The sequence below is a fragment of the Sitophilus oryzae genome, unplaced genomic scaffold (genome assembly GCF_002938485.1).
Source record: "Sitophilus oryzae breed Bouriz unplaced genomic scaffold, Soryzae_2.0 scaffold_1007_pilon_pilon, whole genome shotgun sequence".
Lineage (NCBI taxonomy): Eukaryota > Metazoa > Arthropoda > Insecta > Coleoptera > Curculionidae > Sitophilus > Sitophilus oryzae.
The window spans coordinates 839887-862096 of NW_022145624.1; the positions used below are offsets into that span (position 1 = coordinate 839887).

Consider the following 22210-nt stretch of genomic DNA (forward strand, 5'->3'; position numbering starts at 1 on the left):
TGTCATTTTTTACACGCAAAAAAACTATTTCTTCTACGTAGTAAACTATTTTTTACACGTAAAAAACAACTTTTATTACGAAAAAAAATTGTTTTTTATGTGTAAAATATAGTTTTTACGTCGAAAAAAGAAACTAGTTTCTGTAAACGTTAGTTGTCATTTTTCATACGGAAAAAAACTATTTTTTCTACATAGTAAACTATTTTTTACACGTAAAAAACTACTTTTATTACGCAAAAAACAGTTTTTTATGTGTAAAAAATAGTTTTTACGTCGAAAAAAGAAACTAGTTTCTGTAAACGTTAGTTGTCATTCCTTACGCGCAAAAAAACTATTTCTTCTACATCGTAAATTATTTTTTACACGCAAAAAACTACTTTTATTACGTAGAAAAATTAGGTTTTTATGTGTAGAAAATAGCTTTCTACGTCGAAAAAAGAAACTAGTTTCTATAAACATTGTCATTTTTTACGCGCAAAAAAACTATTTCTTCTACGTAGTAAGTTTTTTAAATAAAAAAAATATTTTATTACGTAGAAAAATTAGTTTTTTATGTGTAAAAAATAGTTATTTCCGTGGAAAAAAAAACTATAAACGTTAATTGTCATTTTTTACGCGCAAAAAAAGCTATTTCTTCTACGCAGTAAACTATTTTTTACACGTAAAAAACTTCTTTTATTACGCAAAAAAAAGTTTTTTATGTGTAAAAAAATAGTTTTTACGTCGAAAAAAGAAACTAGTTTCTATAGACGTTAATTGTCATTTTTTACACGCCAAAAAACTATTTCTTCTACGTAGTAAACTATTTTTTACACGTAAAAAACAACTTTTATTACGAAAAAAAAATTGTTTTTTATGTGTAAAAAATAGTTTTTACGTCGAAAAAAGAAACTAGTTTCTATAAACGTTAATTATAATTTTTTACGCGTAAAAAGCTATTTCTTTTACGTAGTAAACTATTTTTAACACGTAAAAAACTACTTTTATTACGCAAAAAAATAGTACTTTATGTCGAAAAAAGAAACTAGTTTCTATAAACGTTAATTGTCATTTTTTACGCGTAAAAAACTATTTCTTTTACGTAGTAAACTATTTTTTACACGTAAAAAACTACTTTTATTACCTAGAAAAATCAGTTTTTTATGTGCAAAAATTCAGAATATTTTTTATTTATTTTTAAACAGTTTTTTATGTGTAAAAAATAGTTTTAACACGAAAAAATGTGAATTTCACAGCGAGATATAACTTGTTCACCATTTTTCACAATATTTTATGGTCTTAGGACACAAAATTCTCTATTAACCTCTGATATTTCTCTCTATAATCATCCTCAGGTTATTTTTCTCCATTTTTTTTTGCATATTTACACCTTCAAACTCTGTCAAATAAAAACCTTCTTCACACTTTATTATACAGGCTGATTTTAAAAGCCAGTTCCACCACGTTTTGGGGCACGGAATCCTGATAACACACGTATACTTCCTTGGGGTGGGGCATGTAAAAAAGTCTTCCAACCACCCAGTAAGATACCCGTCCCTTTTTGTCCTTTTCATCGAGGAAGGGACACTCAAAGAGGGTACCGTACTCTTTGATGGCTATCAGACTTTTATTCATCAGGCTTTTGGCTATTTCCTGAGCTGACATGTTCTGGAAAATAAATAATATATTAATTAGTACCATACGATCGAAAAAAAAAATGGTCAAATGCGAGACGGTTCTGTACGAAAGAAAGGTTCTGTACCATTCATTATCTATACAACATTAGATACTATATTATTATAAACTTTTTTTCCGATTTAGCTGAAATGTGCGTATAAGTAATTTAAAAAAAATGAAGAAACACATTACTAAAAATTGTATTAATCAATAATAAATATGTAAAAAGTAAAAATAAATATGTAAAAATTAAAAAAAACGATTAAAAAAAAGTCGCCTTGACTCAAGGATACTATAGAGATAAGGATAGTTCGATTCCTATCTTCCTGCACTGTCAGTTTTTTTACGTCATCTAGGGACCGAGTTGAAGTTGGCGCTAAAGATTTTAGACAGTGACAGCTATTTTTGCATTTGACGGACGAGCGCACAGTGCGTTGGAAGATAAATTTAGCGGGACAAAAGCGTTTGGTTAGAAATAAGCCAAAAAATGTGTACTGTTAAGAATAAATAGTAGACATTCCAATTGATACAAAAATGCACGAATATTCTTTGTATTTCGATACATTTTTATCAACCAAATTTGGTCGTTTTCTGCTCAGCAAGGCAGAGATCATACGAGAACAAAATATTTACAAGTGCTTATACATTTTATTAGAAAGCCAAATTATGTTGAAGATTGCCAAAGGTATGTACTTTTCTACTGTACGTATATTATTTGTTAAAATCCTTCGTGCCTTTGTTCTGCAGATATCTAACTTTCGCTTTTTTTCAAATATCGATATATTGAATGATGTAGATCTTTTGAGTTACCAATAGTTACCAACACAGGTAGTCACAGTCACAGGGAGTTCAAGCTTAACAGGTGAATGCCCAAAAAGATTCATTTCAATCGGATAGTATAAAAACAAAACAACTCCATCAAAAGGCACTGAGTTTAAAAAATTGTCTTAGATACTTACTATATATGAATTTACAATTACCGAGTGTTAAAATTAAAATTAAAATATCTATCTTAATTATTATTTTTAAAATAAAATATAATTTTATAAAATAAAATATAGAGGGTGTCACAAGATTACAAAGTAATTAAAAAATAACTGCTAAAGAGTTTTTTGTAAGTATTTCACCTGATATCATAATTTTATGTATTTGGCAATAGTTTAAAATACTGTTTTTGTGTGTCATGTACGAATAATATCATAGTTTTATTATCTTGTATTCATTTATTAATAAATTAAGTTGTTAATAAATAAATAAATTTAACCATATAGTTGCTATATATTAGACCATTTGCTACGTTCTTAGATTTTAAGTCCCAAACATTGCTCTTGAGATTTTGTCCCGCTAGAATACCATCCGCCGCACTGTGGAGCGCTGGTCAGGGTGTTCAAAACAAATGCGAAAAAACTTCAGGGGGATTCCTTGTTCAAAATAAAGGGTAGTTTGCTTCATAAACGTTGGGTCAAAAGTCAACCATTAGGGAGATATCGCGTACAAAGATGGCGGAAAAATAATGTTCTTATTTTTTATCTTGAAAACGAAAAGAGATAGACTAATGAAATTTTATGGAAGCATTACTGTTATGGAAACACACTTTCTGGTAATTTTTTCACTTTTTTAAAATGAGTGGAAGGGGTTGAAATAAACTACCCCTATCATTCTTGTTAACGAAATTTAAAGAAAAATCTTATCAAACACATGCAAAAAAATTAATTTGGATAGTTTAGTTTGTTTAGAAACTTTTTTATCTCTTGTATTTTTTTTATAAAACTCACCGATTTGAAATTAAAAAATAAAATGTAAAGCATTACATGTCAAGTCTAAAAATATTTTTAGATTAAGAATCTAGTGATAATAATGATAATAATAATAATCTAGATAATAACGTATTGCAGTAGGGCAATGTCAAATAAAACAATATTAGAAACATCCTAAAAAGTGACAGCGGCCGACTAGATTTTTTCCTAAAAAAATTACAGCTGCCCACTAGATTAACTTCATTTTTTGACAGGTTAAAAAAAGGTTTAGGTACCTTAAAACGTAGCGTATTCTGAAAAATGCCGTGTATGTTTTGACAGCACTTTTTGAAGTTGTTCAGAATGACGTCATAGGTTTGTGACAGCGTGGAACATTCGACAGGCCCGATAAGGACGCCCTCTGTCAAATCCAAGTGAACAAAGTGATAGAGCACGTTGTGAGGCCCCGTAGTGATCTGAGCTGGGGTGTACTCCCCCAGATCTGACAACAACGCCTGTCTGACCTCGGACACGTCGAAACTGCTTCCGCTTATCTGGCTGCTACCCTGGAATTTTTTACACGTAAAAAAATATTCTTTACGCGTAAAAAACTATTTTCTACGCGTAAAAAAAATATCTTTACACCTAAAAACTATTTTTACAGGTTAAAAACTATTTTTTACGCGCCGCAAAAAGCTACCTTATGATCGAAAAAAAAACGGCGTCTAGTTGGCTTGGAAATGAACATCGATGATATTCTCTATACAGTCACCCAATGATTTTTCTCTGGTATTTTATCGTTGAAAAAGCCATATAAAATAATACTGCGTATATCTGCGAAACCACACAAAAAATATAGATTTTTTAGCTCTCCATCTAATAAAACAATAATATACAGGGTGTTCCATTTTAGAAAACGAAGAAAAAATATTATATATTTTAGAAAGTTTGGCGTAGAATTTTGAACGTCCTGTATGATTTACGATCACCATATTTATAGCAAAGTAAGTACAAACCATCTAAAGTAAATACCTAATATAGTTTTGATTTCAATTCATTTAAAAAAAAGCCGAAAAATATATATTTTTCTTTATTTATTTATTAATATCTCTGAAACTATTGAAATATATTTACTCAAATCTTATTATAGGATTATGTAAAGTGATCTGAAAGAAAGCCAAAAATGCAATAATATACAGGGTGTTCCATTAAAAAAAATCATCCCGATCCACTCACACTTTTTTAAAACACCTTGTAGAAGTTAAAATATTTTCCTGAAATACATCCTAGTACATACTTCCCAACAAACAAAATTCCCAAGTTTTTTATTCTAGGAGCTACACATGCCCGACGCACTATTGCCGAACCCTGTATAATTTTAATATAAAGCGAAAGCGGTTTTCATTTCATAGCCATCGCTGACGCCGTTTTTTTTTCGATTATGGTGTATTTTTACACGTAAAAAAACTATTTGACACGTAAAAAACTAATTTATAAGTAATAACTTAATTTTTAAACGTAGAAAACTATTTTTTACAAGAAAAAAACTATTTTTGACATTACAGTTGAGGGTTGGAACCTTTGGTGTGACACAGCAAAATAAAATCACTAAATCACCACAACACACCAAAACACTTTTACTTTTACACTGGACGCGCGTTTCGCTAACCATGTTAGCATCATCAGCAGATGATTATAAACTAAAATACAATCTACAAGTTCAGCGTTTATATACTCGCTCAGTGGGCGTGGCAAGATCTAGCCAAACGAGTCAGAGCCAAGCCAGCTCTCATTAGCTCAGATAAGATATGGTAGACCGGATAAATCTTGCGTTGCCGAACATATTGTTGATAAAGAACATTGTATAGATCTTAATAATTTAAAATTAATTAAACAAGTCTCAAATTACAGGCAATTAGATGTATATGAAAGCATCAGAATTAATAAATGTAGAGATAGTATGAACAGAGACAACGGTCCAATTCCTTCAAGTTCCTTGTTCCTACTACTCTAGTAGCGGAAATCTAACTGTTACGCTCAGTGGGCTCTGACTCGGTTGGCTAGACTTTGCCACGCCCACTCGGTGTCCACTGAGTGAGTATATAAACGCTCAACTTGTAGATTGTACTTTAGTTTATAATCATCTGCTGATGATGCTAACATGATAAGCGAAACGCGCGTCCAGTGTAAAAGTAAAATTGTTTTGGTGTATTGTGGTGATTTAGTGTTTTTATTTTGCTATTTTTGACAGTTTAAAAATTATTTTTAAATGTAAAAAACAATTTTTTACACGTTTTCATTTCATAGTCATCGCTGACGCCGTTTTTTCGATTATATTGTATTTTTACACCTAAAAACCATTTTTACACGTAAAAACTATATTTCCAAGTAGTATACTAATTTTTAAACGTAGAAAATTATTTTTTACACGTAAAAAATTATTTTTTGCAGTTTAAAAACTATTTTAAAACGTAAAAACTATTTTTTACACGGAAAAAACTATTTTTACACGTAAAGAACTATTTTTACACGTACAAAACACGAATCTTACCCCAAATTCGTCCAAATCTGACTCTTCGTCGTTCGAGTCGTACTTTTGACGTGTCCTTCTACTACCAGAATCGTCACTGGTCTCACTATAAGCCTGACTCCCTGATTCCTCAGAGTACAAGTCGTACGCCTCCTCTTGAGACAGATGCTGTTCGACGTTTCTTCTTTTCAGAATGGACGTTACCTCGTTCTTCTTGGTACTGCCCGGGGAATCCCTGAGTACCATGGGGGAGGTAGGTTTAGAGAAATTCAGTGCTCCTAGATATTAAAGTGCCTACTGTACAGGGTGGCTCGAATTCGACGCTCATCACTGGGATTTCGGAAACCGTAAGAGATATACAGGATCGGTTAAATGGAGGCAAAGTTCCGCAATTTGATGCTCAATAAAATGCCGTATTGAATTTTTATTTTTTTTTAGCATAGAATATTCTGGTGATGGAATTTTCTGTACGAAACGTCGGCAAATATCAAAGTGACTATATATAGTGTTTTAACAGTGATGAAAGGATTTAATTAAATTGAAAAAAAATCAGATCCGTATTTGAAAAAATTAAGTTGATGATGGTCGCCAGAAGCCGAAACGTCAGAGTCGATATTTAATCACACAGAGCTATGGAGCAGAAAGAGTGGCCATGATAATGTTTTTTTCATTTTAAGTTATCTTAACAAATAAAGCCAGGAAACAATAGAAAACAAAATTGAAAATACCGGGTTTTTTTTTTCGAATATATTCGGAATTTTTCAAAATGCAATACGGCATTTTATTCAGCATCAAATTGCGCAACTTTGCCTCCATTTAACCGATCCTCCATCTCTTACGGTTTCCGAAATCCCAATGATGAGCGTGGAATTCGAGCCACCCTGTACAAGGCGTACAAAATATAATTGTTTTCTTTTTAGCCTTCTCAACACTCACGAATTTTTCTATATTAGATAGTGTATTCATTCAAAAAAAAATAAAAATTATTAATCTATAAATACTAGAACCAGGGTTGGGTAACGACGCGTAGAATATTAATTTTCTACGTGTACGTAGAAAAGTGCGTAAAAATGTAGAATATTATATAGAAAATGTATAAAATCTGGGAACATACAATATACAAAACAAATTTTTTAAGTCTGGACATGTAAAGATTGTAGGAAATAAATTTTAAATAATAAAATTAATTTTCTACGTGTAGCAAATATAAAATTTTCTACCTACCCAACCCTGACGAGGACGAATACTTTACCTATAAAGTCGTTTTTTCGCTTGTTAGGTGAGGGGGTGGGAGCGGCTACTTCATAGCCACCATTAGCCAGCAAACAGCGCTGAGCCACAACGCTCAAGCCTAGCTCTTGGACGTGAGCCAACGTGGCTTGAGCCTCTTCCACGTAAAAAGCATCCGGTCCCATGTTTTCTTCGGGAGGCTCCGTACAACCTCCTGCTTCCATTATTGTAGCCAAAAAGTCCTTTGAAACAAAAAAAAAATTCACTATTTCAGTCTATTTAAAAAAAATCTTAGATCATCTTACACCTAGACACAATTTGTTATCCAACTATGTAAAGGATTATATTATATCCGTATTGTAGCACATTTTAGACAAATTTTTTATTTTTAAGATTTTATGGTCAAACATCAACAAAATATTCCTTATATTTGGACTAAATTTTCTCGAAAATAAAGACGTAATTTAAAATTCCGTTACAATACGCAAATAGATTGAAGTTTGGTGATTACAGTGATATATAATTTATATGGTTTTGTAACAAATTGCTCGCTATTTTATGGCAAATGCTGAAACTCTGCAAACCTTAATCAAAGCACGTGTGTTTGGAATTTTGGGTGCAACTTAACATGACAGGATCCATTGGACCGGATACACTGGATGTACGCTGCTATCTTTGAATAAGAAGACTAAGGAAGGAGCATAATGCTATCCATGTATTCATGCATGGTGGGCGGAAAAAGCACTTTAGGGTGGGGATCCATGACAGTTCTGTTTGACGATTCATTTGACACATTTGAATTTGATTTGAAATTTTGTGGATTTGTCAGTCTTTACGGAGCTTATTTTATGTTATTTATTATTTATTCTACTACTGATAGTTCTATAAAGGTAGTAAATCTAGATGGAAATTGTGGCAGAACTTAAATTAACAGTGATTACTAGTCGTGATTTATCGAAAAAAACTCTGGTAAACATAGTTGTGTACCGCGTGCGGTAGATCTCGGCAAAAATTGAGTGAAATAATGGAACAACTTTTCGCTAGTAAGTGACTATATAATATACATACGTGTAGTAAACATCATTTATGAAATTCACTTAAATTAACTAAATTATATTTTTCTTGCATTTTAGCTTTTATTTATTACTTGTCAAAGATTAGATGTCAAAGAATTTAGATACGTTAATTTGACTTACCTGCTTCAGTAGCGTATGGGATGTTTGTGTTAATAAATACTTATAACTTATCTATTATTATTAGAATTATATATTTTTATAACAATTTTAATAATTACCAACATTTATTCACAACGTAAAATAAAACAACAAATTATTGAGTCTACACCACGTCTACATCATAGTTTTACATTTTTTAAATAAAATTAGAACGACACTGATAAACCGGAATTTAAGTCGGCCATATTTGAGGCCCATCGCGGTGTACCTAAGATTTTTGATATGCTCCTTTCTTAGTCTTCTTATTCAAAGGTCACCGCGATGGGCCTCAAATATGGCCGACTTAAATCCGGTTTATCAGTGTCGTTCTAATTTTATTTAAAAAATGTAAAACTATGATGTAGGGTAGACGTGGGGTAGACTCAATAATTTGTTGTTTTATTTTACGTTGTGAATAAATGTTGGTAGTTATTAAAATTGTTATAAAAATATGTAATTCTAATAAAAATAGATAAGTTAAAATAAGTATTTATTAACACAAACATCCGATACGCTACTGAAGCAGGTAAGTCAAATTAACGTATCTAAATTCTTTGACATCTAATCTTTGACAAGTAATAATTAAAAGCTAAAATGCAAGAAAAATATATAATTTAGTTAATTTAAGTGAATTTCATAAATGATCGGTTTACTACACGTATGTATTTTATATAGTCACATACTAGCGAAAAGTTGTTCCATTATTTCACTCAATTTTTGCCGAGATCTACCGCACGCTACACAACCAACTATTTTAGAGTATTTTTCGATAAATCGCGATAGTGTCACTGTTAATTTAAGTTCTGCCACAATTTCCATCTAGATTTACTACCTTTATACACTATCAGTAGTAGAATAAATAATAAATAACATAAAATAAGCTCCGTAAGGACTGATAAATCCACAAAATTTCAAATCAAATTCAAATGTGTCAAATGAATCGTCAAACAGAACTGTCAAGGATCCCCACCCTAGAGTGCTTTTATGGCGCTTTTTCCGCCCACCATGCATGAATACATGGATAGCATTATGCTCCTTCCTTAGTCTTCTTATTCAAAGGCTGCTATAGTTAGACCAATCATCACTTATGGAGCACTAGTATCGTGGGAAGCGGTACTTAAAGAGACTAATAGAAAAAGCCTCACAAAAGTACAGCGATTAGCAGCTCTAGGTACAACTGGAGCAAGGAACAACACAGCGCAAGCTGCGCTAGAAGCAATTCTGGACTTGCAATCAATCGACTGGCTCGTGAAGGATCTGGCCGCTAAGGGTGCCCTAAGATTAAGGGAATCCAATCTGTGGAACCAGACCAACTACGGTCACTCGAGGATATCGCCAGTGATAGGAAAAATCATGGTAAACAAGAGTCCACATCTGCTAGACCAGAAAACGGACTATTTGCTCACCAAACATGATTTTGGAGAAAAGATAAGGATTCGCATCCCGACAAGAGAAGAATGGGAAAGCAACCGAGTAATGAACACTCAAGAGATAGCAGTCTACACAGATGCTTCCGCAAACTCAGGGGGCACAGGTGTAGGCATCTTCTCAGAGAAACTAGACATCCGTCGATCTTTGAGGCTATCGGATGGCTGTAATGATCTACAATGGAATACCGACGCTTTAAAACTTCAGGGCAAGGTTTTTGGAGGGACTAAAGGAAGCAGCAGAAGCCAACATCAGCGACATCGGGAACTTTGCAAAGAGCTGGAAGTCCTTTAACGCAAAGAAAGAATGAGAGGAAGGTTTGGTAAAACAATACAGGGGTATCAGCAACCTAACCTAACCTAACCTAACCTAACATGACAGGATCGGGTTAAGCCTTAGGCAGATTTCTGAAATCTAATATATATTTCCTTCGGTCACACACCCGCTTTACCCGACCCCTGAGAGCCACCCGAACAGTACAGCGTCATAGACTCTTAAAATTTTATCATAACTTTTTTTTGAGACATACAGGATGACTACTAACCAACTACAACAAAATATTTTTAGGATATGCACCATTTTAAACCATGTAACATCTGTATAAAACTTTTTTTCATGTTTGTCAACAACGACGATATTATTTCACACTCTGTATGTTTAAAAATATCTTAGACCATAAAACACCTAGACTCGTTCTCCCTTAAGAATACTGAAGCCAACATAATTCAACCCGACGTCACCTCAACCGTGTATAGTTCATAATATAGCCTAAAATTTTCTCTGAATTAACCTTACCTTTCCACTGCCAACCACCAAGAGATACCGACTACCATCGGGAGCATTTAATGAATCATTACCACAGTTTCTTCTGCAAGACCTTGGGAATACCTCCCTCCACATTACCAAGGATTTCACAGGTTCGGTTCTAGACAGATGTACCAACCCTTGCTGCTTGCAGAAGTTATAAACTTCTACCAAATCTTCGTGAATCATGTGCGAGGCCAAAAGGTACCCTGAGTGAAATAAGGCACTGCCCAGGATGGTGAACAGTCTTTGACAGTCCAAGGGATCTTCGTTCTAGTAAAAAAAGTGAGGTTTTTGAGGTCATGACATAAAAAAGAAAAAAAAAAGGTGTCATGGTACCCATTCTCTATAGTCGCTTGCTTCGAGTTCAGCTAGGGCATCGTCAATCTGCATCAAAGCGTCGTCGTGCAGGCTTAATGTTGGCACCACTGGCATGAGTTCTTCGAAAAAACTATCCGTTCTGTCAAAAATCCGCTCTGGATTACCGATGCGCTCCAAAAATTGCTTGGTAGTAGCCCATTTGTTACCATTTACAATTCTTGCAAAATATCTTTAAAAAAAAACATTTTGAATTTGCCGCCATGTAACGGTTTAAATAAATACCACAGGGTTACTTTTATATCCAATTGAAGTCCCTAGATAATATAACTCTGCTCTGTCTAGTACTTTTGGAGTCAAAATGGCGGATTCTGGTGACATGTTGTTAGTAATTTAAAAAATAACTAGATTTTAATTCTCGTTTACTTATCTGGTGTTTATATATCGATATATTTCTATTATTTTGTGTTGAATTCAAAATTTATACTGAAATAATTAAAAATATACGTCGGATAGGAAGAGAAATGCCACTTTTCCGCCATCTTTGTACCGCGATATATCCCTAATGGTTGACTTTTGACCCAACGTTTATAAAGCAAACTACTCTTTATTTTGAACAAGGAATCACCCCCTGAAGTTTTTCGCATTTGTTTTGAAACACCCTGTATAATAATATCGCCATATTGTTTTTTCTCACGCTGACATAATCGTGAGAAAATTTTATCCAGTTTGTATGTTAATGGAAATTCTTGCTTTGCTTTATCATCACCATTACAAATGATTAATTCGACGCGAACGAAGTCGCGGGTACACGCTAGTTTTACATATAAAATGACAACGATCTTCATTTCATAGCCATCGCTGGCGCCGTTTTTTTTTCGATCATATTGTATAATATAAGCTATATAAGAAATCATAATATTTATCTCAGTGTATTTAAAAACTTCTTAAATAAAATCCTAGACCTTTTTTTTCAGTGTACCAGTTAATCAAACTATGCGACTTCAAGGTCAAAAAATTACCACACAAACTTCAAACAAACCGACGCGACGCTTAGTTTTGCTTCTGTATAGCTAAGATATTCTGTGGTTACGTCGTTTTTATGCAAAATTTACATAACAAATATCAAAAGCGGAAACAAACGAAAGAATATCAATAAAAAATAATTATTTTATTAAAGGAAAGTTTAAAGATATTAAAAAATAAAAACTTACCGAAAAAACAACCAATCCAAACGTTTAAAATTACAATTCTTCGTAAAACACCTCTCCAGATCTCCATAGAGAAATTCTAGAAAATTTATCAACTCCCTATTCATCAAAACGATCTCCTTAATGCTGGCCAGATCGTCTGGCAGCATGTAGAGCAGCAAATGCTTCTCGAATTGCGTGTAGACTATGTGAGCCAGTCTACCTTTGTGTAGTATCGAACTAGTTCTGGGTTTTGTATCGGTTAAGTCTTGCAAAAGGTGATTGAGGGTGATAAAGACACCTCTACAGATTGAAAGTATATTTTTCTTTAGTGGTTTTGGATAAAAATACAGAATATCTTCGTTGGCTTCGTTACATTTATCTTAAAACAGTATATATAAGTCATATAATAAATAAAAATAAATAAAACATCTACCTGTATCAAGAAAAATCACTCCTAAAGGATGAGAACAGAGTTTTTCTGATAGATTTTCATCATCTTCGTTTGTATTTAACAGTTCTCTCACAAAATCAGACTCTACACTCAATTCATTTATCGGAGGATCTTTAGTAACCTCGGTAGCAGCGACTCTTTGAAGAGTAAGAAGCACCTTATATGATTAAAATATAATAACTTAATAATATTAAAAAACCTAAAAAATACCTCAGAATGATTGATAAACTTTTGGAGAATATCATCAAGATTCTGCACATTTACGTCCATGTTATTAATACTCTTTAGCCAATCTCCTATCTTGATATTTCTCTCATGTTTGGCCTTACTGTCATAGGAAAATCCTGCTATCATTACTCTATTACCATCTGATAACGTACTGACAATCAGTCCTAACAATGACTCGGCAAGTGATTTATCACTGGACAAATTATACCGATTCTCGCTGTCTATTTCTAGAGTCACTATTTTCTGTTCCCCTTCTTGAAAATCTTGAAATTTTACCTTCTGCGTATTTATTTCACTCCCTAATTATAAAAAATAATTTTAATTAAAGATTATTCACAGTAAAACTTGTAATTCAACCTTCTTCAGTCGGTCTTAGGGCTTTTTTACTTCTCCTACTGCTTTCCTTACGTCTAATAAGCCTCAGGAACTTTCCTCTGGTACTTTTACGCAGTTGGGTCTTCGAAAAAGGTTCGCTTTTACTGTCTAACTTAATGTGATCTTTGTTATGTGTTACAAAGGGGTGGCAGTCGATGTAAAGTAGTTCTCCAGAAGAATCATCGATGTAGGGCTCCCAGTCAGGTATAGTACTAAAGTTATGAATGAAAATATTAATATTTTTACTTGCTTTTACTTGTACAGTCATTTAAAAAGGTCAATACCTATCAGAATCTGAATAATACGAACTTCCAGTTGATTCTTCCGCCCAGTCTTCTTCGAAACTTTCGTCGGGTGTTTGGACAGTCCCTTTCGACGATAACAACCGTTGAGATTCCATTTTCTGTAAATATTGTTGCGATTACACCATAAAACAAGGCTTGTTTCTGTTATTTATAACTGTAAATCGTGAAAAAAAGTTTCTCGGCCATTAAAAAACAATTTCAAAACAAGTTTCGAAGTTTCTGACGTTTCCGATACTTGACTTTACAGGTTTCTTTTGTGCTGGTGTCAAATCTAGTTTAGTAAGTTATCGCCAGGGGCAGCGTTGTCAGATCTTTTAAAAAATCATTAATTTTAGAATCATCATTAGTGATTTTTTACTCTATTTTTTTTTTGTAAAATATGCAAGCCCACAATTTAATTTTTTTTATATACAGGGCGATTTAAATGCGTATATACACACTATAGTTTACATTATAAAGTTGTAGTTCTTTTAAAGAAAGGTTTTACATATTTTTGCTTAGAAAATTTGTCGTGAAGTTTCTGTTTCAAAAATGACTTACCGAGTCATTCTTGAAACATGGCCATTTTTAGATTAAACTTTCTACACATCTCTTTTAATATTTAAACATAAAACAAATAAAAATGTTGAATAAAACTACATTTATTTATGCTATAAATACAGTGTGTTTTATTTGAAATAGTGGAGGAAAAATATAACATATAGTCTTCTTGATTTACCTTGTATAACAGCAATATAGTGCCAGGCTTAGAAATGATATAATCATCATATAATTTTACATTTAAAATGACGGCGATCTTCATTTCATAACCATCGCTGACGCCCCTTTTTTTTCGATAATATTGTATAATATTTTTATTTTTTAAGTCCTTCAAAAATCCAAAAATATTTCTTTATTTTAGGCCATCTAGAATTACAAATAATATATTAATGTAAGATAATATCGGCAACAGTGCGACATTCAAACAAAATAAAAGAAATCTGTAATATTGAAACTGAAAACTACGAATAGATGGCGCGAGAGAAAATATTTAAATTTACAGCACGCCATATTGATTTTCTAACAGATTATTTATTGCAGTACTTCGAAAAAATAGGTAAAAAAGTAATTTATATTTTCTTATCGATGTTAAGTTCGGGGGAAATAAAACAAGTAGACAGTTTTTTTTGTATAAATAATATATAGATTTATTTATGCAATATACACTCAGACAAACATCAAAAGACAGAAGATGAAAAATCAACAGTAAATGTTTGATGGCCCTCGCACACCCTAATCCACGTATTCCGTTATTAACTCTATGAAGGATATGAATGGTTGTTGCAGTCGTGTAGTTATTAAAATAAACGAAAATTCTATAAGCGTCTCGGATAATAATAATATTAATAGGTCGACAGTAAAGCGTAGTAATGTTGTGTGAACCTAAACCTAAACTAACAGAGTTTGTACTAAAGTCCGAGTAGGAGAAGCAGTTCAACGAGTCAAGTGACGTAGAAAAATAGACTTCTGGGAGCGCAGAGTTGTTTTGTCTGCTGACTAGAGTCTGAATAATGTTTAACAGGGCAAAGTCTAGGATAGGAACGCTCGCACCGTGCCTTCGAGAGGCTTCCGACACATCGGGCACTTTTTCAAACCCGGGGCACACTCCACGCAGGACACTATGTGCCCGCAAGGTAAAAACAAGACTCCTACTTCGTTCTTGTAGCAGACCTTGCACAAAGTCTTCGATTCCCCGTCCGAAATCGGCTCTGCAGAGTCCTCCGATTTCTCCGAGGTCTGTGAGGAAGCTTCTTCTTTGGTTTCTTCGTCCGAGGAAACAGGAAGTGGATTCCTTCGTTTCTCCATCTCTTTTATATAGTCCGGACCTTTTTTCAGGAAAAGATACTGGCACTTTGGGAACCAAATCGCGTGCTGCTCCCACGGATCGTCGCTGGCCTCCCAGTCTTTTAGTCCGCCTCCACAATGAAAGCACAACGTCTGGTCTCCCACTCCGACATAAAAAAATCCCGCTTCTGATAGTTGTTTTGGCGTTTGACGCATCGATTTCGGCCATGCTTTGAACGTAGCCAATCGGGTTTCCAGCAAAAACTTATCGGGATGAGAGGGACCTTTCGTTTTCTGTATACCCAACCGTTCCAAATTAACCTCGTCTTCCGGCACAGAATTAGGCAGTATCGCTAAGCCGTACAGTCCACAAGTGTCTCTGGCAGGTTCTCGTGGGTCCTGGTTGTCGTGCTCCAACATTGTCATGACAAAGGGACAATGCGGGCTCCAAGTGCGATGATCTCTCACAGGATCGTCACCAGCAACCCACTGGTACCCTTCAATGTTACAGTAAGGGCATTGCACGATATCACTGCGTTGTTTATAGAAAAACCCGGCACTGGCTAGAGATTCTTTGCTCACTTCCTGATTCGGCCAGGAATCGAAGGTTTTCAAACGTTGCTCATAGCTGATGTATTTGCGAAAGTCTGTGCTGGTACTCGTTTCGGAGCCGCTACTGGAAGTATCGCTGGGGGGTTCCTGGGAGGCTTTGGGCCCGTTGTCCGCTTCGCTGAGGTTCCTGGGAATGTTGCTGAGTGCTGTCAAGAGCTTAGTAGTCATAGTTCCTAATTAGACGACTGGCCGGCTACTACGGTACTTCTTCGCTGCTCACCTGTAACAAAAGATGGTTTCCTGTTAGTTATTGTTGTATTAATCTAGGCAGAGTAGGCAAAAATTGACATCATCATATCGAAATTGACAATAAAGCCTATAAAGCTTACTAAATGAAATTTTGGCAAAAATGTTTAAATTTGTTGTATAATTTAAGATACCCAGCACCTCTTCATTTTACTTTGTAGAGCAAATGATTGTAACAGATGTTTTATTTAAATTAAAGCTGCAAAAATTAATTTAAAGCGATTTTTGTTATCGCCATGTTGGTCACATTGCGCCGCGATCAGCAACGTTGTCGTTTATTATTTAACAAATGATATAATAAATATATAGCTTCCCAATCATCCCAAGCCATCGCTTGTCACCCAAAGTTAATCACGTGCATCGAAAATTGTTTTGCAATTACTTTACAATAATTACGCGATTATTGGTGCATATTTTTGTATCAATTTTAATAATTATTGAAAAATTTAGCTGCTAAATGTTTTTTCCCGCTATAGACTGAAAACAAAAACGCTAGATCTATCTGGAAAACCGCTGAGTTGGCAACAATGTCATAAATAAAATCCTCCAACACAATATTGACGATTTCAATTATTGTTGGTTGCTCTGTATCTCTCATAGGTAAGTCTGTATATCGTACTAAATATCTCTCAAAGCACTGAACGTGTAAACAATATAGTTTTGCAGTTTTTTCCATATTATCTAATCAAATTCTGATAAAAAACACAGCAGTATAACAAAAAAGAGTGTAGGTATGCAACTAACAATACCGATCCTAATAATATGACTGATTGTTTGCATAGATTTGTTTAACAGTTAAAAATAGTTTATTATATACATATATCGATAAATTGGGTACTTTTGCCATCTCTAGGCCCGCGGTTTGAAGCAAGAAAGAGCAAATAAGACAGAAGATAGAGAGTACGTCTCGGTGCGGCCGTACCGGCAAAGCAGCCGACGGAATTCGGAGCCATTCACGAGTTCCAGCATTCCAAAGTGTTCCCCTGGCCCCGCGGCCCTGGTACCACCCAGCCACTGGCCCTACCACATTCCACCGAGATCACATCAATGACCGAGAGCGAAGGAGAGCGCACCAGACAGAGATAGAGGCTCTAGACGGGTTCCCGGAAAAGCCGACGGTACGTACCTACCGCAGACCGGCCTAAAATGCCACGAAAACCTTGTAAAAACTTAAAAAAAACGCTTCATTAACCGACAAACAAACACAAATGGCGATTGTTTCGACATATGGCCGAACAAGTTCACGATATTTCCCCTTTTCCCAGCTAGTTTCCGCGAAAAAAACGCCAAAAAATGTATACTGACCTTCGTGAAACTCTACAGACCCTTTTTTGAGCACAAACTACCGTTCATAACGCGTTTTTTCCGGTGAATTTCGATGGAAAACACGCCAAAACGTCGGGAATATCACACGAAAAGTGCCTTGTGCAAGCAGCGCCAGTCTGCCAACTAATCAACTAAAGGATCCGGCCGCGGCGTTGCCACGTCTCAAACCCGTTCCTTCCAGACTGGGAGGAATGCCGTTGTCGGGGGGCCTATGTATGTCTCGGCCTCCGCGGCTTGTTTTTTTTTATTTAATTCTGCTTTATTTTAAGAGCTCTTCGCACAGAGTGATGACTTGTAAACGTTTTATCGGAAGATTTACAGTAATTTTTTGTTTGTTTCATTTTAAGATATTGTTACTTAAGTCTTATTCAGAACTTCAGAAAATGGTTGTTTTGTTTGTCCTTCAGAGGGCTTAAAATTTTAATATATCCAAAAACTTGTAAAGCAGAGTTTCAAAAATCATTTATGACACTGACATAACATATTAGCCAACTAGAATGTTATCACATACCTACTTGATTTGAAAAGAAATATTTTTTGTAAGTCAGCTTCGAAAAAACATTTTTTTTCTCAAAAACTACGAGACCTAGAGGTTTTTTACAAGAGACAAAAAATGTAGTAAATACTAAAAAGAACATTTTGCGAAACAGAAATCAGTCGTTGCCAAAGTTGCACAACATTTCAGCGAGAATTTATGTAAGGGTGAGGGTAGTTTTCACCCTTCTTGTACTCCAGCTGTATTTTTATGAAGGTCAAATGATTAAGTGCCTAGTAAACTATAGGCATTCTAAATCTCATTCATGTCGGAATATCGGTTCTTGAGATATCTCGAAAAGTGTGTTTATTTTTTTTTAAATTTGATGCCCTCTACCGGACAAACGAAGAACTTTTGTATAGAGATAAATTGTGTTCAATTAACATATTTTTATTCATAAAATACGTAGTATGTAGTTACTATGTCTACGGAATATTATTAGAATACTATGTATTTTGTTTTAGCCCCAGTGCTAGCATACAAAATATAAAAAAATCAAGAATAAGTAATTTTTAAAATCTGAAAACTACGAAATGATTATAAAAAATACTTTTTTGCCTACATATTCGAACTTTATGAGCTTTCAAATCAAATATAATGATAATAAAGTTACATAGATATTTTAGTTATCTTGTTGATATCTTTGGTATGCTTTAAAAATATCTACTAAATTGATATTTTAACTTGAAATCATGAATTTGATTTACTAAAACAGCCATATGAATATTATTTTCGTATTACCATTACAAAAACTATATTAAAATATATTTTAACTCTATAAAAACTATACAGGGTGTGTCTGAATAAATGTCCGATATTTTACAGGGTGATTTTTCAGGTATTTTTAAGATAAAAGGTCATATAAACATAAATATGTTTTAAAATGCTTTGTTTTTGGAATACAGGGTGTCAACGTTTTATTAATGGGCATTTCTCGACAAAAAAATGTTTTCTTAAATTATTTTATTATTACCAGTGCCGTACGTTAAGGAATTTTATTGTACCTTACGTACAAAACACGGTATCAGATTTTAGCAATTTCGCGATGCATTAAAATGGTTTTTATTTTTTTACGCAAAAACCATACGTCTTGCAAAAAATACCAAGAGACATAATTCGTTCTAAAATCAATGGAGATTCTAAAAATAATTTTTATTTTAAGAAAAATCGTGTGAGTGATGAGTGATCATTTTTTTTCTCAAAAATATCCAGTCAATTCCCCGTACGAACTAAAAAACTATGTTATTCCCGAAAATTTTGACACCCTGTATTTCGAAAACAAAGCATTTTAGAACAGATGTTTATATGATCTTTTTACCTTAAAAATACGAACACTTATTCAGAAACACAATTAAATCATAAATATCCTTTTAATTCTCATTTTTCTCACAATTTTTTTCACTTTTATCTTATCTAGATCCTTTAGATATTTACTCCATAACAATGACAACAAAAACAACAAACATGCCGCAGATAAGCAAATGAGAGCATAGTTTATTTATATAACGTTACATTTACAGCGTTTTACAAAATTATAAAACAAAATCCTTAAAACGAGAGAACGGAAACAATTATCGGCAACGCCGGCGAGATTCCGCGGAGGGAGTCAGCTGGTCGATCATTACTTTGTTTTTTGTTCGTAAAAATACGAAAAAATATCCAAATAAAAGCAATCGGTACTCACTCATATCCAGATACAGGAAAATAAGGAAGAACACAGGATAGAAGCCTCGAAATCCAGAGTTTTCTCGCTGTAATCGCACAGTTTTCAATCGTAAGTAAAGTTTATTACACACATACACGTCGATACTTCATGAATGAATGAATTCGATGGAATAGGGCTGCGTGGCTACGTGATGCGTCACGAGACGTACGCAAATGTTTTTCAATGTCGTCGTGGACTGAACTGAGTCGAAGCAGACTAGGGAAAATCGATGAAAATGCGAAAATCTGGCACGACGAATAAAAACGTTCGATCGGAGTGAAATGCGCGCGGGTTTAAGCTCTGCTAAGGCCGGTTCTACACGGGAAAGCGTGAGAAACTGACTGAATCGAGTTTGCTGTAGTCCGTGGCGCTGGAAGCTCTGGCGGTAAGGATCAAAATAAAACGGTTTTGTAGTGGGGAGACACCCGAAAAAAATTGGAATTTATTTCCTGGTAAACAATAGAATTTTGTTTATTTTGATCGTGGAATAATTCTGAAGAATTTCCGTTCATTGTGTACACTCTGTACGGGGTGTTTCGGAAGTTCTTTTTAATTTATTGTGTCTAAAAAAGAGTTCTTTTTCGATACTAATGAAGATTTCACAAATTTATGCTGCCCGTCTTTTAGAAAGATTATTAGACAGGGTGTTTATGTAAATATGGGTTAAAAAAATGTATAGACAACTTTGTACAGGGTGTATAACTACTTTTTCGCTGGAAGCTGTCGTTTTCGAAATATCACTGAAACTGGGACACCCTGTATATTATTTTTTACTGTATTTGCCTTATTATGAGCCCTCCTGGGAGCCTCCGCGTCGTATGAGACGCACCACGATCCTGTATACTCTATACAGGGTGTTCCGGAAGTGTATTTTTTCCAAAAAATTTAATTATTAAAAAAAAAATTTGTAATTATACAGGGTGATCTCGATAAAAGAAACATATTTTCTCTTTAACGTTTTTCAACTAAATCTAAAATAACTGAGGTATTTTACTTTGAAAATTTCCAAAAAAATGATTTTTTGCTAAAATTTTGAGAACTACTGGATCTTTTCTAGATTTTCTTTCTTGTAAATTTAATCTACTACCTATGTTGCCATATTATCAACAAATTACATTTTTTAACTAAAAACAAAAAAAAAATCCAAATTTACTTTTTTTCCCAAATTTCTTTCAATATTTGCACTTATTAAAGATTCACTCTGTATATATCAAAAACCCTGCGTCCGACACTCTTGAAATTTGTACAGCGTTGTTTCTAGTAGTAATAATGGCCTATAATTTTTAATTTACGCACAATTAAATTAAAATTATTAACTTAACAGTGGCGTACCAGTGGACACCATATCGAAGATAATTGAAAAAAAAATATGTACGCCACTGACTTTTCTTGTAATTTTTAATTTCTTTTCCTGATAAGGCAACTAAAAATACATATTTTTTTTTCTTTTGTGTCTTATTTTATTACTATCCAGTACTACATTCGAGAAAAAATATTACATAACCCCATTAAAAACCGTTTATAATACTAAATTTCAATTGAAAACTAGAATAAAAGTATTAAAATAATGGTAGGTATTTTTAATATTTAAGAAAAGTTACAAAAAAACTATTTTTTAAAATTTTTAACATCCTCTGTATCTAAAACATTTCCGGACCCATGTTTATAGGAACTGCATTTTTGAAGCACCCTGTATAATTTACTTCTGCTTTGCATCTGTCACATTTTTGACATAAATTTTAAAATATTTCAAACACAGTTTGTACTTAGGTATAGAACAATACACACAAAATGTATTTAGACAATAATACAATAAAAAAAACTATACACAGTAACGTCACTTGATTAATTTTTACACTATTTTGAAAAAAAATCCTCAATCTGAAGTATTGCCATTTTATAAACTAATGTCATACATACCAGACTAAACAACATCAATATTCGATATAAAAATTTTCAATTTTTTTTTATTTTTTTTATCTCTGAACGGTATACACCCTTCAGATATATTATTAAAACTGTCGATATGACCAAAAACGCAATTGTTAAAGATTATTTTATCAGCTAAATATTATCAGATAATACCTGCAAATATAAAAAAAATGTCTGGCGCCTAAGTACTTTACAATCTTAAATATTGGTTTATTATCTTTTTTATAACAAAAGATCGGTTCCAATAAGTAAACGTGGTCCATGGATACAATAAAATATAACTAGAATCTTCTATATTCTTGAAATATGTTTTTGAATCATCGTCAACTCAACAGTTTTTTTTTGAAATGGATGATAAAATACTTCAGGGAAACCTTTTAATAAAAATATTCAGGAAGGAGCATAATATCAAAATTATGTGGGATGCGATACTTATTAGTTATTAAAAAACATTATTTCTAATAAAAATAAGTTAAAAAAATATACCCCATAACAAAACAAATTCTAGAACAAATAATAAAAAACGTAAAATAAGTTCAGAAAAGCGTAACAAATCCGCAAA

General features: G+C 33.4%; 2 protein-coding genes across 4 annotated transcripts; both read right to left on the bottom strand.

Annotated features, from left to right (window-relative positions):
* Positions 1 to 522: 522 nt before the first annotated feature.
* On the bottom strand, positions 523 to 13684 carry LOC115891567 (protein inturned). Its single transcript, XM_030912066.1, has 11 exons — positions 13448 to 13684; positions 13146 to 13375; positions 12771 to 13087; positions 12543 to 12717; positions 12131 to 12488; positions 10938 to 11148; positions 10590 to 10871; positions 7175 to 7394; positions 5944 to 6200; positions 3689 to 3958; positions 523 to 1647 (listed from the first exon to the last, which is right to left on the bottom strand). Exons 1-11 carry the CDS (start codon positions 13561 to 13563, stop codon positions 1399 to 1401), a joined length of 2685 nt encoding a protein of 894 aa, XP_030767926.1. The 5' UTR covers positions 13564 to 13684; the 3' UTR covers positions 523 to 1398.
* Positions 13685 to 14636: 952 nt separating this feature from the next.
* LOC115891605 (death-associated inhibitor of apoptosis 2-like) lies at positions 14637 to 21759 on the bottom strand. 3 transcript variants are annotated; one of them, XM_030912135.1, is made up of 2 exons: positions 21637 to 21759; positions 14637 to 16124 (listed from the first exon to the last, which is right to left on the bottom strand). In XM_030912135.1, the coding sequence occupies exon 2, from the start codon at positions 16070 to 16072 to the stop codon at positions 15038 to 15040; it is 1035 nt and encodes a 344-aa protein (XP_030767995.1). In that variant the 5' UTR covers positions 16073 to 16124; positions 21637 to 21759; the 3' UTR covers positions 14637 to 15037. The 3 variants fall into 3 exon arrangements, with proteins under 3 accessions (XP_030767995.1, XP_030767980.1, XP_030767988.1); XM_030912120.1 differs by lacking the exon at positions 21637 to 21759 and adding an exon at positions 19696 to 20088; XM_030912128.1 differs by lacking the exon at positions 21637 to 21759 and adding an exon at positions 17456 to 17653.
* Positions 21760 to 22210: the final 451 nt, after the last annotated feature.